The sequence below is a fragment of the Falco biarmicus genome, chromosome 10, assembly GCF_023638135.1.
Source record: "Falco biarmicus isolate bFalBia1 chromosome 10, bFalBia1.pri, whole genome shotgun sequence".
Lineage (NCBI taxonomy): Eukaryota > Metazoa > Chordata > Aves > Falconiformes > Falconidae > Falco > Falco biarmicus.
The window spans coordinates 9,056,469-9,070,378 of record NC_079297.1 but is presented as its reverse complement, the minus strand read 5'-3'; the positions used below and the strand labels follow the sequence as shown (position 1 = coordinate 9,070,378).

The 13,910-nt window shown below is 39.1% G+C and overlaps 1 protein-coding gene across 5 annotated transcripts in view; it reads right to left on the bottom strand.

The window, feature by feature from the left end:
- Nucleotides 1–13,910, bottom strand: part of TSHZ2 (teashirt zinc finger homeobox 2) — a 232,039-nt gene that overhangs the window by 128,551 nt on the left and 89,578 nt on the right. For 4 of the 5 annotated variants that reach the window (XM_056353787.1, XM_056353788.1, XM_056353789.1 and 1 more), the window contains exon 1: nucleotides 12,673–12,815. The exons of the other annotated variant lie outside the window; for it this stretch is intronic. In XM_056353787.1, coding sequence (XP_056209762.1) covers nucleotides 12,673–12,718 — 46 coding nt within the window. In that variant the 5' untranslated portion in view covers nucleotides 12,719–12,815. Of the gene's footprint in view, nucleotides 1–12,672; nucleotides 12,816–13,910 lie in introns of those variants that run through there. 5 annotated transcript variants of the gene reach the window in all.

Here is a 13,910-nt window from a genome sequence, read left to right as displayed (position 1 = left end):
CACACAGTAAGTTAAGGCACAGCATCTTCAGAGGGTTGCGTTCACCCGGGACTATGCACTATTAGTTACCATGTTTCAGGGCAGATCCTCAGCAAGTGTAAATCACCACCACATACATCACCTGAAGGTCTTCCACACAGTTTGTGTGTCAGGAGCCCAACTCAAGAATGAAAGATTTTCAGAAATCACTATTGATTAGTCTCATTGCTAAGTGAATTACTAGTAGGTGCCCAGATACTAATTGTGACGAGTGTGTTATAAAGTGGGGAAAGCATGCAGACTGAAAATAGAGAAAAGTTTAGGAGCTAATGGGGAAAGGGTTCCAGAACATGTTAGAAATTTTCTGCATGGATGCTTCTTTTTGCCATTTGCTTTCAATCTTAAAGGGCATTTTCTTCTTTCACCTAACCCAGATACAAAATATGGCTCTATCTGTAAGCTCTTACAGCAAATTTTGATAAATCCAATGCTTGGGTAGATGAGGATTTGATTTAACTCTGATGTGGAAGAACATGTTTACATGGAACTAGCTAAAAAGAAAGAAGTTTCGAATCTTTCAGTTCATTAAATGGTGCTGGTCTAATTCCAGTTTGACAAAACGTGTGCTGGGAAAATAATGATATAATTATTGATAATATTCACTGTGAGCTACAATAGGTTATCTGCTGTACTTTCACCCTGTTTAAGACCTTGACCTAGGAAGGAATGGAGTTTAATTGGTAACACACAACCTGTAACTCCTGCTGCCTGGGGGAAAAATTCACCCAGGAAGGAAGTTATTTGGTATAGAACTATACTTCTAGTAATACTGCTACCTATTAAAATGCAGTGAGAGTCAGAAGAAAATGCATGTGCAGGGTCCCTAAGTTAACCAGGTATTCCCCCCCTAAAAATTATTGTGAAACCTTGAAATTCTTCCATGTAATCTTTCTTACTAGCTCTGCTACAGTGCTTCGACAGCACTGTATATACAGTATAAAAACCCATGATTGGTTTAGAAGGCAATAGTGGTACAATATTTCCTAAGGGTTAGAAAAGTTACCCTGTGTGTGAAATAATGCTGAAAGCTGAGTATCACACTTGGATGTAAGTTTTGAACTTGAGGGGAATATTTTACTCTGCAATTGCTCAAAGAAACAGGTATAATTTGTTTTATAATACTTTATGTCCCCCCGCCAAACAGGAGTGTTAGTGCTATATGGAGAGTTATCTGAAATGGTATGCATATGGTGCCTTTGTAATTTGGTATTCTGTGCAATAAAGAATTCATTGTCAGGATTTTAACTATTGTCTAAGGCATTGGACAATAAAGGAGTATGGTGAGCTGGCACAAGACAACCATTCAGAATTGCATGAAATACAGAAAGTAAATACTTTTTTTTTTTTCCAATCCACATAGCATTTGCCTCACACACTAGTTACCCATAAAAATTTAACATTTATTTCCCTTACAGTAGCCTCTGCCACGTAAAGGTTACCTGTATACCATGCAGATAGTGATGTGCTATTGCATTTGTGATAAGGTGGTATATGATAAGCTAACAGCAGACTATCTGTATGCATAACTCCTTAGCTAAATGACAGCGTAATGAACCCTCATGTTCACTATCTGCAAGGCTAGAGCCTTCCTCGGGCCAGTATATACATTTGAGATGCTGATCCCTTCTTAGCCAGGGAGCTTTAAACTTCGCTGAGCTCATCAGTTGTCCAGTTGGGCCAAGCACAGTCTTAACTGTCTGAGGCAAACAGTTAATCACATTACCCGACCACTAATATTAAAATTGGGAAGTGACAAAAAATAAAGCAACATTTAGATTTGCTGTGTGGAAACGCGTTCAGATTAAATTTAATTTGGATAGTCAGAAAATAGGGGCACCTGTCAGTTTCTAGGTAACACAGGGATTTTTTTCTAGCATCACTTACTACCTTTGGGAAAAAAAGCTCCTTTCTGAAGCCAAAAAACCTGACAAGGTGTAACTCATACAATGCATTGTGCTGCATTACGATGGCTTACATTGGTTCATGTCTTGTCATATGACAATATAACATGACACAAAACTGCATGTACATTGCATTGGAGATTTATAAAACAAAGCTTCCTTTGCTCAGAAGTAGAAGGGCTGTATTGTGAACTGCTTGCCTAGGAGGAGCAGCCGTTTCTGAGCCATGTACATGCTCTATAAAATATGCACATCCAGCCCTCAACATGAGCACAAACTAATAGGATCGGAGAAGCAGAACTTTTCATTCCGGCAGGATTTCAGAACTGGAACTTTGTAACCCTGCGCTTTGATTTTGTTTTTTAATTAATTGCAGGAACATGGAAAATGCAAAACAGAAACACAGGGTAGAAAAGTAGAGAAAAAAAGAGGTAAAGATAAAAGACAGAAGAAAATTAATTGTTAATTATTTATTAGACGGTTCATTTGCTCACACCTACATTACTGTGTTGGTGTTTTAACCCACTGTGCTCATTCCTCAAGCTTGACCTCAGCCACATTGTTAGTTGAATTCCTTTTCTTTTGTCACTTCTCATTAATTTAATCAGCTTTTTTTTAAAAAAAATGGTGTAAGATAGGAACTATATGTAACGTTGCGAATAATTCTTAAGGGATGATCCTTTCCTTAGCCTAAGTTTTGGTAAATAAACTCACAAGCACAGCAACTGTTCTATGTACTCTTTCAAAAGGAGATGCGGCATATTTTGAGGCCCTGTCCTCTGAAGGACATAAGGTTGTCCTTCCCAAACAGTTTATAGGGCACTGAGGAATATTCCAGCCTCATTCCTCCACTAACAAACACACTTGCTCCTTTAATAACAATTCTTCCAGATAAATTAATCTGCTACTGGTGAGACCTGAACCTCATACCTACTAGGAGAATAAGTCTCTAAGTATAACATGCACATGCAGAGGAAGAAGACACTAGCATTTATTTAATATATGATAACTGTAGCATTAAAGACAACTACAGTATATCATGACACCTTCTAAAGCATGGCTTGAAAAATATAATCACTGCAGCCTATATAACTTCAGGATTTGCCTCTGCAAGTGTTTCAATAACTGGCTATTTCACTTAGAACTTGTTTTTCTTTTTTTTGGCATGGTACTTGCAGAAAAGGAGAAAAGAATATGAAAAAGAATTTTTTCTGGTTCCTCTACTTTGGAAATTAATTTACTTACTTTCTTCTAGCCTTCTAAAAGAAAAAAAGATTTTTTTCTCCTTTCAGCTTAATACCTCTTGCAGATTTACTCTGACACATTTAACGTGCAGTAAGTTGTCTACCATGAGACCCTTGGTTCCTAAGACAGCATTTATTTTAGCTACAAAAAGGTGCAAAGCAGCTAGGATTTTTATAAATGTAAAATAATTTCAGCAGTCTGACACAGGAAAGGTAGGTCAATTCATGCTTAGTACTTTTGTAATTTTTTTTTAACTACTGAAGTGTAATCATATTCTGGAGTGGGTGTTATCATCTAGGATCAGTGAAACCATAGCATAGTTACATTAACTATAAAAAGGGAGAAAACCTATTCCATTTCTCAACATACAGAAGAAAAATATCAAAAAGCTTTTCTTTGATCTCTTTGCCAAATAAAGTACTATTCTAGCATTTGACATATGACTGCAGTGACCCTGAGATATGCCTCCTGTACATTACCTTTACTTTGTTTCAGCCAAGCCAAAACTGGTAACAGAACTCCATCATTTACACTTAGCTTCTTTTAAACCATTTTTCACATTTAGTCCCTGATAGAAAAGGAACGTGTCTGTTTCCTACAGGTGATTTATTACATAGTTTCTAAGCAAAACACTTTTATCTGAAAGTATAGGTCAGACAAAGGAATAATGCAATCAGAGACACTTGCAGAAACATTATAAATACTGTACTATATACAGCAGAAGTCCTGCACTGTCAAAAACGACTAGCTGCTCACAAGCACTGAAGTTCATTGTCTTCTGGTGAAACAAAAATTCCGGTTAAACTAGAAAAGGAATACCTTTTAGGCTCAGGTGTTTTTTTGGGGGGTTGTTCAGGGGTTTTTTTGGCAGTAGTCACCTTTTGAGTCCCAAGAGGCTGTAATAGAGAAGATATTTTTATTGCCTTGCTATAAGAATTTTATGCTACTTTGCCAAGTGGTTCTGTAGAATTACTCTGTGGTAGGTAACAGGAATGGTGGCAATCACTCTGCATCTTTCATTTAGAAAGGTGTAACACAGCCACTGCTGTTCCTTGCATGCTCTGTCATTGTCCTACCGGGTACCCCCAGTTTCAATGCATTTCTCCTCCTAACAAGCCTGGGCAGATATAGAAGTCCTATTATTCCTGTCCTGAAGAAAGCAAAGAAAGACACAGGGAGGGCTGAGTGATATGTCCTATGTCACGCAGGAAGCCTACTGTTTCTTGAATACATACAGTATTTTGAAGTGTGAAGCTCATATGCTCTAGTCATTAGGCCATCTTTCCTCTCTGGGTTAAGAAATGCATATACTGAAACAATACCATGAAACCTAAACATAGAAACCTACCAAAGTATAAGTCATGTAGAAGAGCCAGGTTTTTCAAGAAGGAAGGATAAACTGTCCTGTTACGCGGAATTAAAGTTTGCTAGAGCAGCACAGTACAAGGCCTTCAATAACATGAAAGCACCCTTGAAATTCAGGTTGAATCTGAAGTAATACGTAATAATTTCTAATGATCAAAATGGGGATTATATGCCTGATCTTTCTACCACCTCCTCAGTCAGAACTCCCTTTTTCTTTGCTTGGAGGATGTCAAGCTCTGCTGCTACTGTAACCCACTCACTGATGTGTGCGTTTGTAAGAGCCTGCCTTCCTGTTTCACAGCTCTCTTTTTGACTCTACTTTTAGTCCGCACTCAGCACATCAGTGAGCCCAAATGTTCATCAATCCTCTCATTGAATTTCTTTGGTTTTCACTTGCTTTTTCTCTAACTTCATTATAAGTAAATACATACATATATATATATATATATATATATGTCCATGTGCAACAGAAAAAGACAGAAAATGAGTTTGTGTATGTCTGTAAAAGAAGGCAATTCATCTCAGTTCAGTTGTTCCCAGAGAAAAGCAGACTTCACTAGTTTATTTCACTAGTATATTTATATATATTCTATCCTGTTTTAACCATGGAAGAGCACCAGGTCGCCTCAGTGCACTGCACTCTTACTGAGCATTGAAGGCAGGACTGAGGGAAAGCAAAAGGGAGATGGGGCCAGCGGAGTGGAGAAGGCTGAGCTCACTGCTTTCTCAGATCACAAGAAGAGGAGTGGAGGTAGGAAGAGGAAAAGGAAGAGTGAAAACTTCTTGGACAAATGTGGAGCAGCCTCCAGAGTTCAGACCTTCTCCAAGTTGAACAGGATTGACAGTCATCTGCTTTTCATCAAAATATCTTGATGTCGTTATTGCTTTTGGTTGCAAATCAATAAAGTAGAGCATAATGACAGTTCAACAATTTTTCTCCTGGTAAAATGACCTATGCTGATCTACATACCTTGATTAAAATGGGGAGGAACATGAACTTCCTATTTTACAGGAAAATATAAGCATAAGCTTTCACCTTGCGTATGGTGTTTGGATACTGTAGTGACAGCTGCCAGTGAGCTGATGGATAAAATTTCTGAGATAAGACCTTGCTTCTCTTCCCAGGCAGGATGGTGAGCAGATGCTGAACAGAACAATGGAAAATAAGCCCTAGACAAGCGCCTGGACGGAAGGGGGCGAGGGTTCTCCTTACAACTGCTGACTGGAAAGGGAATAAGGAAGATGCTGAATGTTTCAATGCTTCAGCAAAGACATAAACCAAAACCGACTGAAATTCAGAAGTGCTAAAGAAATGGCAAGGCAATGTTCAATACATTATGACCTTTCCTGCTATTTTCAAAATTGCAATCCTAGGGAAAAAAATTTAAAAAAGGAAGCCCACCCTCACCACATGGCTCAAAATGTTATTAAAAGCAATGAATTCTTTTTTATTGTTATGTTTAATTTTTTTTTAAGTACCATTTGGAGCAGAGACAGCATAGAGGATGCCTCCCTTAAACTGAAGATAAGTTAGTTATTTGAAAAGAACCAATTTATCTCATTCATTCTTTTACGTGCTCACTTATATTTATTTATATGCATACTTCTTTGAATTTCATTTTTATTTTTTACTGTGTGCAGTAACTGTTAATGATCATATACAGTCGTGAGAATTAAAATAGAATCCTGCATTTCACTTGAACGCCAGAGCAGCACACACACAGGATGCAGCATATATAAATAACAAAGACCTTGCATAATCACATACTCTATATCCTCTCTTACTAGAATATAAAAGCAAGCCGTAACCTATGACAAAACTTAATACAAATAAGATATGAAATAAATAAAATGCACAATGCTAGACCTCAATTTGAACTATTCAGACTTCATCAAAACATATTGGAAAATGTGTGATAGGACAGGGAAAATCTTTGCATATAAATTATAGCTATGAAAGGATTTGCTGCTGCAAACAAGTGTAAAGATGAAACTTCCCAAAAAACTTATATCAAGCATAAGATACTGTAAATAATAATTTACATTTAAATAGCACCTTCAATTCAGGAGGATCTTGGAGCATTTTGCTAACCACGAGTGAAATGCTGTGATGGGTAGATGGTGCAAACAATATTTGCAGCACTATTTTGCTTATACATCACAGTATAAGTAAAGTAGCTGTGAGGGGAAAGAAGCTTCTGACCTCTATGTGTACTACATTTATATTAGCTAGCATGGGTACAAAAAGCTGAGGCTAACAGAGGACAGGCACAGATACAAAGTAGCTAGAACATACAAATAGACAATGCATAAAGTAATACACAGCCAATGGCAGTGTCAGCCTGAGACCAGGCCCCCAAATTAGGGGTGCTGATGTGTATTTGCATATGTGCCTATGAACCACACACATTTTCCTAGATAGATTCCAATTATTTGGACTTCAGTGATGACTTATAATAAACCAGCAAAGATGAATTGGTCCTTACTCAAACAAAAATCCAATGAGCCCAAAAAACATTTTTTTTCCCTCCACCATGGGATTTGACCAAGACTCATGCTGCAGAATCATAAGAGAGCAAGGAAGGTTTGGCTGAGGACACCAGTAGAAAACCTCCCTTTCCTCATTCAGAGTGTGGGAGGGCCTGTGCTTGGCTACCTACAGGAAAGGAAAGGGGAACTAAAAGAACTCTTGGCTTCAAATCTGAAAAAGCACCAGAAAACTGCTAAAAATATAATTGCAAATGATATTGTTATACTTACAAACTACCTTTTATTTGACAAGTCTAGCCCTCCCTCCCAAGCAGAAGGCAGCGTTTTCCAATTTTAACAGCAGAGAAACACCACGAAGGGGGAAGCTGGCCATAAGTTATGTCTATCCCAGAATTAGGAATAGGAGCCTCTGCAGAGTCCCAGACACACAGAGTAGGATTTTCATGGGCTGCCCCACCAAAGTCCCAGTTCACCCCTAACCCTGACCAACACAGTTAGCATCACACTGGTGAAATGGTTACCAGGCAGCAGAGCAGCAGCACCCCCAGAGCTGATCCATCTCAGTCCAGGGACTTTGATTAAGAGCAGGCTTCAGTATTAAATAGGATATATGTAAACATGGAAAATAGTAAAAACGTTTACAGACTGCGATACAGAAGCTTTGTCAGTGTCAGATACTGCCACCAAGAAGCTCAACAGAAGAACATGGATGGACTGTGAGGAGGCTGATCTCCACAGCAGCTGGCAAGGTCTGATCTGGACATCAGTGCCAAGGTGCTGAGGCTGTGTGGGGGTGTGTTTGTGTGAGAGCCTGTGTGCAGCAGGATGTCAGCTTTATAAACTCTCCTCCAACCTCATTGATACCTTCTAAAGCTTCATATGACTGCTGGAAGGAGATCAAAAGCGCCACTAAAGAAATTATAAAGCCCTGTCAATAAAGGAGGATGTTTTATATTATTTTCCAAGTATCAAAATTATTCATTTAGATATGTTTTGCAATGTATAAAGATGAAGAATAAAGAAACAATGTGCTGCAACAAAATAAAAAAGGACCACTGATGCTGTTCCTGTACGTTTGACAATGTGATTTGTTTTCTGCCAGACCAGTGCCCCATTCTGTATTGTATACCATGAAGCACAGAGGAGCTCATGGATACAGCTAGTTTACTTCAACGACCTTAATGTATTTATGAATGACATAGGAATAACACAGCATTACAATTAAAATAAGAGAAATGTACAGTTAAAATAGACACTGAAGCTACTTCTAGAAAGAAATCAGCTGTTTTACAATGGAATACTAGCACTTTGCTGGTAAGAACAGATTACAAACTAAGAAATGATAGCAGTAATCCATCCTTTATGTTTATATTTTAGGAATACCCAACCCTGAGGGTTTAGCATGCAGGCTGAAACAAATTACTCTGATCACCAATATCAAGGTGTCAAGCTTAGATATTATATGTCAATCATTCTGTGACAAAGATAAAAGTGAACAAGACGCATTTCATAGTTATACAGAGAGGGAACATGGATTATATATTTAACGTCTTTTTTTCCCAATATACCTATCAGCACTTCTAAGTTGTTTCAGCAAGGAACTTGAAACATAATCGTTTCAAGACAAATAACAGAGAGACTCTAAACAATGATGGAAGTCTCCCTAACTGTAGATTCTCCTCAAAAAACATTGAGTCAAGCCAATACCAATGGACTTTATGAAACTATGAATTGCATCTCCGCTGAGAGTGCCCTACTACCCAGACAAATCAATTGACTTGATCTTTACATCTGCCCTACAGAGTTTAAGCAAAAAGGGAGAGCAAGAGAGCAAGCGAGAGAAAAATATCATCTCAGATGCTTTCTCATAGAGAGAGGGAGTGTCTTGGAAAGAGAGTTTCCTAGACACCTGGGATACAAACGAGCTTTACACTGAACTCTGATTTCCCTGTGCATTAGCAATGACAGGAATGAATGTGTCTAGGCCTTGGGGAACACAATGAGGCCAATATACAAACCCTTTGTGGGCTTAGGAAGGACACGCTGGCTAAACCTTCAGCTGCTGGTAGCTCTGGGGTTGCACAGCAGCACAACTTCCCATCTTCTCCCACACCCTCGGGCTCAGGCTCCTAAAATCCATGTCAGCTGCACATTTGGCATCTGAGAGCTTTCTTGGATCTCACCCACTGGACTAGATCCTCAGCTGGTTTCCCTGCTCCTTGAACTTTTGCCAAGGGTTTAACCTAAATGTGAATCCAAGTGAGCCGGCTAGCTTAGAAAGAAAGAATCAAGATATATGATCGCTGCTCCCAGAAATATAAAAAAATATTTACAGAATTGTACAAACATCCTATTCTCATTAAGTCCTCTGCAGCTTTTCTGAAGACCCATTCCAAATATAACTGTACAGTATATACTACAGAAGAAAAAATGTAAATACATGCACAAACTTTTATTCAATCTCTGGAGGAACAAATGTACGTATTGATGAATTCCCCTCTTTCCCCTCTACAGTTTAAATCATTTTCTCTAGTTGACAGAAACTAAATAAAGATCAAAGGGCAGAAGACTATCCTGCATCATATTATAATTCCTCCTAATTTTAAAGATTCATCCTTGGAAAACTGTATTCGGCACCAGATTAAAACAGAGCATGCACGACAGATCCCGTAGCACATTTGGATGCAACAACTTATATTAAAGATCCCAAATTTTACTGATTTTTTTTTAAAAACTGGTAATTTTATTGATACAAATAGTCCAGAATCTTCCCAACAAAACAAGATTTCTATGGCCTCGGTTTGTGTAATTCTTGGCTGTCCAGCTATTGCTGAGGAATCTGCTATGAACAAAACATCCTCTGCAATACCTACATATTGCTAGCCAAACAGAAAATTATGCAATTCCAAAAATAAGATATTTACCTGCAGGACTGTGTTCCAACTAGTTTAAAGGTTGTATAAATATTAAGCTTAGGTTTGTTCAGACAATGTTGGGCACACTTTTTTTTAAGAGGTCTGTAATTAGGGGATAACTGCTGACAGTCTAAATAAACCTCCAAGTACCACCAGCCGGATGACTGCAGGGACATTCTTTTCTACATACAAAATTCAATAAAAGCAATGGATTTTAAAAGCAATCAGGTGATGATGAAACATGAAAAACATTTCTGATCAAGCTGCTACAGGGGCCACAGTGGTTCAGAAACATACCTTTGACTTGCAAGCCAGCCTATACAAATAGTATCTACATAACCACATTTCCCCACTGTGCCCTTCTGAAAGGCACCTGCACACTAGTATGGACTTCCCGAGGGTTTGTGAAAGAGACGGGAGCTGAGCCAGGCTTTGGCTGTGACATGGAGTGGTGATGATGGCCAGTGAGCTGCTGAGGCTGACCAAGGCAGAGTGATTCCAGCCCCAAAGACTTCTTCAGTCTGGGATTGAAGCCCCTTTTCATTCCAGTCTCTGTCTCCCGTGAGAGTAAATTATACCTTGGTCCTGTTTAATTCCCCGTTAACCTAATGAAGCCTTTGCTGTGCACATTGGTCTACATGTTGTGATCCCTAACTGTTCCTTACACATTCAAAGTAAAACTAGTGGTAGGATTGGCTGAGCAAAGACTACAGTGCTTAGTCTCAAGAAATAGCTGTGCTGAAATGAGGTATTTAACCAGATCTCACTATTGTAAGCACCTGGCCAGGAGGCAAAATCCTATCTCTGCAAACAGCAATTCTTTCAAAGCAAAACCACACTGGCAATAATTTAACTTTTTTTCTTTTTGAACTGAAAGTCTTGGATACAAACTTTACTGCAAATATCCTAAAATGTGAAGTTGATATCTGTTGCCAGCTGTAGTTTCCCCTGAGATTTGTGTGTCTATGGCATGTCATCCATTTTTCTTATCTGCCAAAGGACCCACAGGAAATATTTCCAGGTAAGCTTTCAACCATAGACAAACCTGAGTGTTACAGAAGTAGTACAGGTGTAGTCTGCTGAGAATGACAGGGACAGACTCTGTCACCCCACAGAAAGAAATGTCAACAGAACCATATACATGACTTTGAGGCCTGATTTTATATTCTGCTTCCTTCATGTAGCTGCTGAAAACAGGGATAACTGTTTTGCACCAGGGATATGACATTTAAAGCATTTTTGACCCAATCTCCTTCACACAGGAAAGCACATATAATATAGTCCAACATTTTATTTCTAAAATAAAATGTCAGGCAAAAATTACTGTCTTAACCTAGTAAAAATGTTTAGAATCTGCTGGATAAATATATGTGTGTGTGTGTGTATGTATGTATAGTTATGTACATCCATGTGGACACATGCTATGCAATTCCCATGCCAGGAAAGAATGATACTGTGTTTGGTGATGATAAGAATGATATCATGGCATTTAACACATTGGTAAGAGTGTACAAACAAACTTATATGGCAACACATGTAGGAACTTCATCATCCAATTGAACAGTATTATCACTTACTTACATATGTTAAGTCATTAGGTCTCCATTTGATTTTTTCTGATCTCACTAATTTCAGGGGAAATTCTCCACAGAGGCAAAAATTGGCATAAATCAATACATATCTATGTAAATACATGCAACTGCTATAAATTAATTAAACTGTAAAGCATAAGGCAGAATGGTCATTTTTCATAACCATAGCAGTTACAGTCTTTGTATCGCAGCTGCAGGAAGAAACAGGCTAAAAGCAGAACATCTTATGCAAGACATGATGCATTCAAGGTGTTACAAGATGGTTCTATCTTAAAGAGCTCAAAACCTCAATAGGAGATATTAAAAAGTAGAAATTGAAAACACGTAGAAATCAGATAACTTTCCAAAGGTCACTCACATATCCTATGGCACATCTGGGAACTGAACAGACTTCCCTAAGAGGACTACAATTATGAGATGGATTCTGCTTTTATCCAGCACAGCTGGCTTCTCCGTGTCTTTACATGGACATGCTTGGTGGCAGAAGAGTGGGAGATGATTTCCTCCCTTCCTCACATAGCCTGTGAAAGAGACTGTCAAAATTCCTCTATCTGTTTTTTTTCTGTATTGTCTTTCCCAAAGGCATGCAGGAAAACGCATCACTCCAAGGAGAGCCCAGAGGAGAAAGTTCATGCCCTGGGTCATCTCTCTAGACCAGATTGACACCACACTTACACATTTGACGTTGAATCCCTTGATTATTAATGCAGCCAGATTTGTCTACTTAGTTGGCCTTCAGTTTTGTAAGTCACTGAGCCTCACACTGGGATTTCATACAGCCACAGATTCTCAAAGAAGTAACAACTGAAATGGCTAACCAGCATTACCCTTTAACACATGCAACCAAGTTCTGTGCAATACCCTTGCAATCCCCAGCCTCTCTGCATTATACAAATTATAATTTGGCTGTATGATAGAGCTCCAGCAGAAATAAGCATGCTAAGTAATGTGTAGTACGAGCATACAGAGCTAACCTAAGGAGACCACAAAAAACAAGAGAAAAAGAAACACTTTTCTCTCTCAGTTTCTTTTTGTTGTTAAAACATTTGTTTTGCATCTCTTGCAATCCCCACCCCCCCACCCACCCCCCAATAAACATACAGTCTTATTTTTGGTTTCATGTACCTGAAGTAGGAGGACAATTTGATGTAATAGGCAGTGTGAGAAGCATTCTTTACCATAAGAAGAAAAAAAGATTCAGCTCAAATCCCCAAACAGAGCCTGCCTAGGTGGTGCTGGAATAAAGATACTATGCTGCTTTTCCTGAATGTCCTTATGCAAACAGGATGTTGTAAATGTCTCTTTTTTGAAAAAGGGCCTTGTATCTGGTCTTAGTTCTGCCCTTTGATTTATTAGGAGCTTCAGCTGCAGACCAAATAGGTTTTCCTGTCTCTGCTAGCTCCTATTCCAGTCTTAAGTCACTGTGCTTTAAGACACGCTCCTTAAAGTACAAACTCTGTTACAGTGCCCTAAATAATATGTGATGCGAATAAGTGCTGTTAAAGGAGTTTCCTGTTTTGGTTTCCTTATTGGCACTCCAAGCTGAGCTAAAATCTCCAAAGGCTGTACTTAGTATGCAGATACTGAAACCAAACCAAAAAAGGATTCCTGCATTTGTTGTGCTGTAGCTTTAAATGCCCCTGGCAGAAACTTCATTTCTCTCCCTTTCTCCCTTTCGATCCTTCCCCCTCTCTCTCTCTCTTTTTGATGTTTCTTCTTTCTCTCAGCCTGTCATTGACAGTAAGTGCAATCACATTACACACAGCTTTCTTTGGAAAGCCCCCTTTTTAATGATCTGGCAGTCTGTAGACACTGACTGCTTCCAGAAAAAATTTCAATCCCTCTTCCCACAGCTTCCTCAAGCTCCAATGATAAATGACACCTGTCATTCTGTCACAGACAAACGGCACAGATGGGAGCGTCAGTGATATATGGCTCACCAGAACAGGAAATCAAGTTTGTTGGTTTTTTGGTTGGAGTTTTTTTTAAACAGAAAAGAGCTGACCAGTACATTGTCATGAGGCTGTTCCAGGGGGCCTTGCCCAGAGGAGGAAGGGAGGCAGGCGCAGTGGAACTAGTAGGTTTTAAGTAGCAAGCTGCAGTTTAAAGACTAAGGGACTGCGGCTGTCTGAATGGCTTTGCAGTTTAAGGCTTGAAGTATGTCTAAACGGCAACCCAAAGGTGCAGTTGCAACTCTTCCAGACATACCTGTACTAATCTCACACTAGCAATCCACCTCCGGCAGCATCTGCTTCAGACAGGCACCTGGGCTCCTGCGGCCCTGCTCCTGCCTGGCCTGGGAAATCAGCTTGGACAACTTTGCATGAGCTGCGGTCGGAGTTTGGATTTGACATATCCACAAT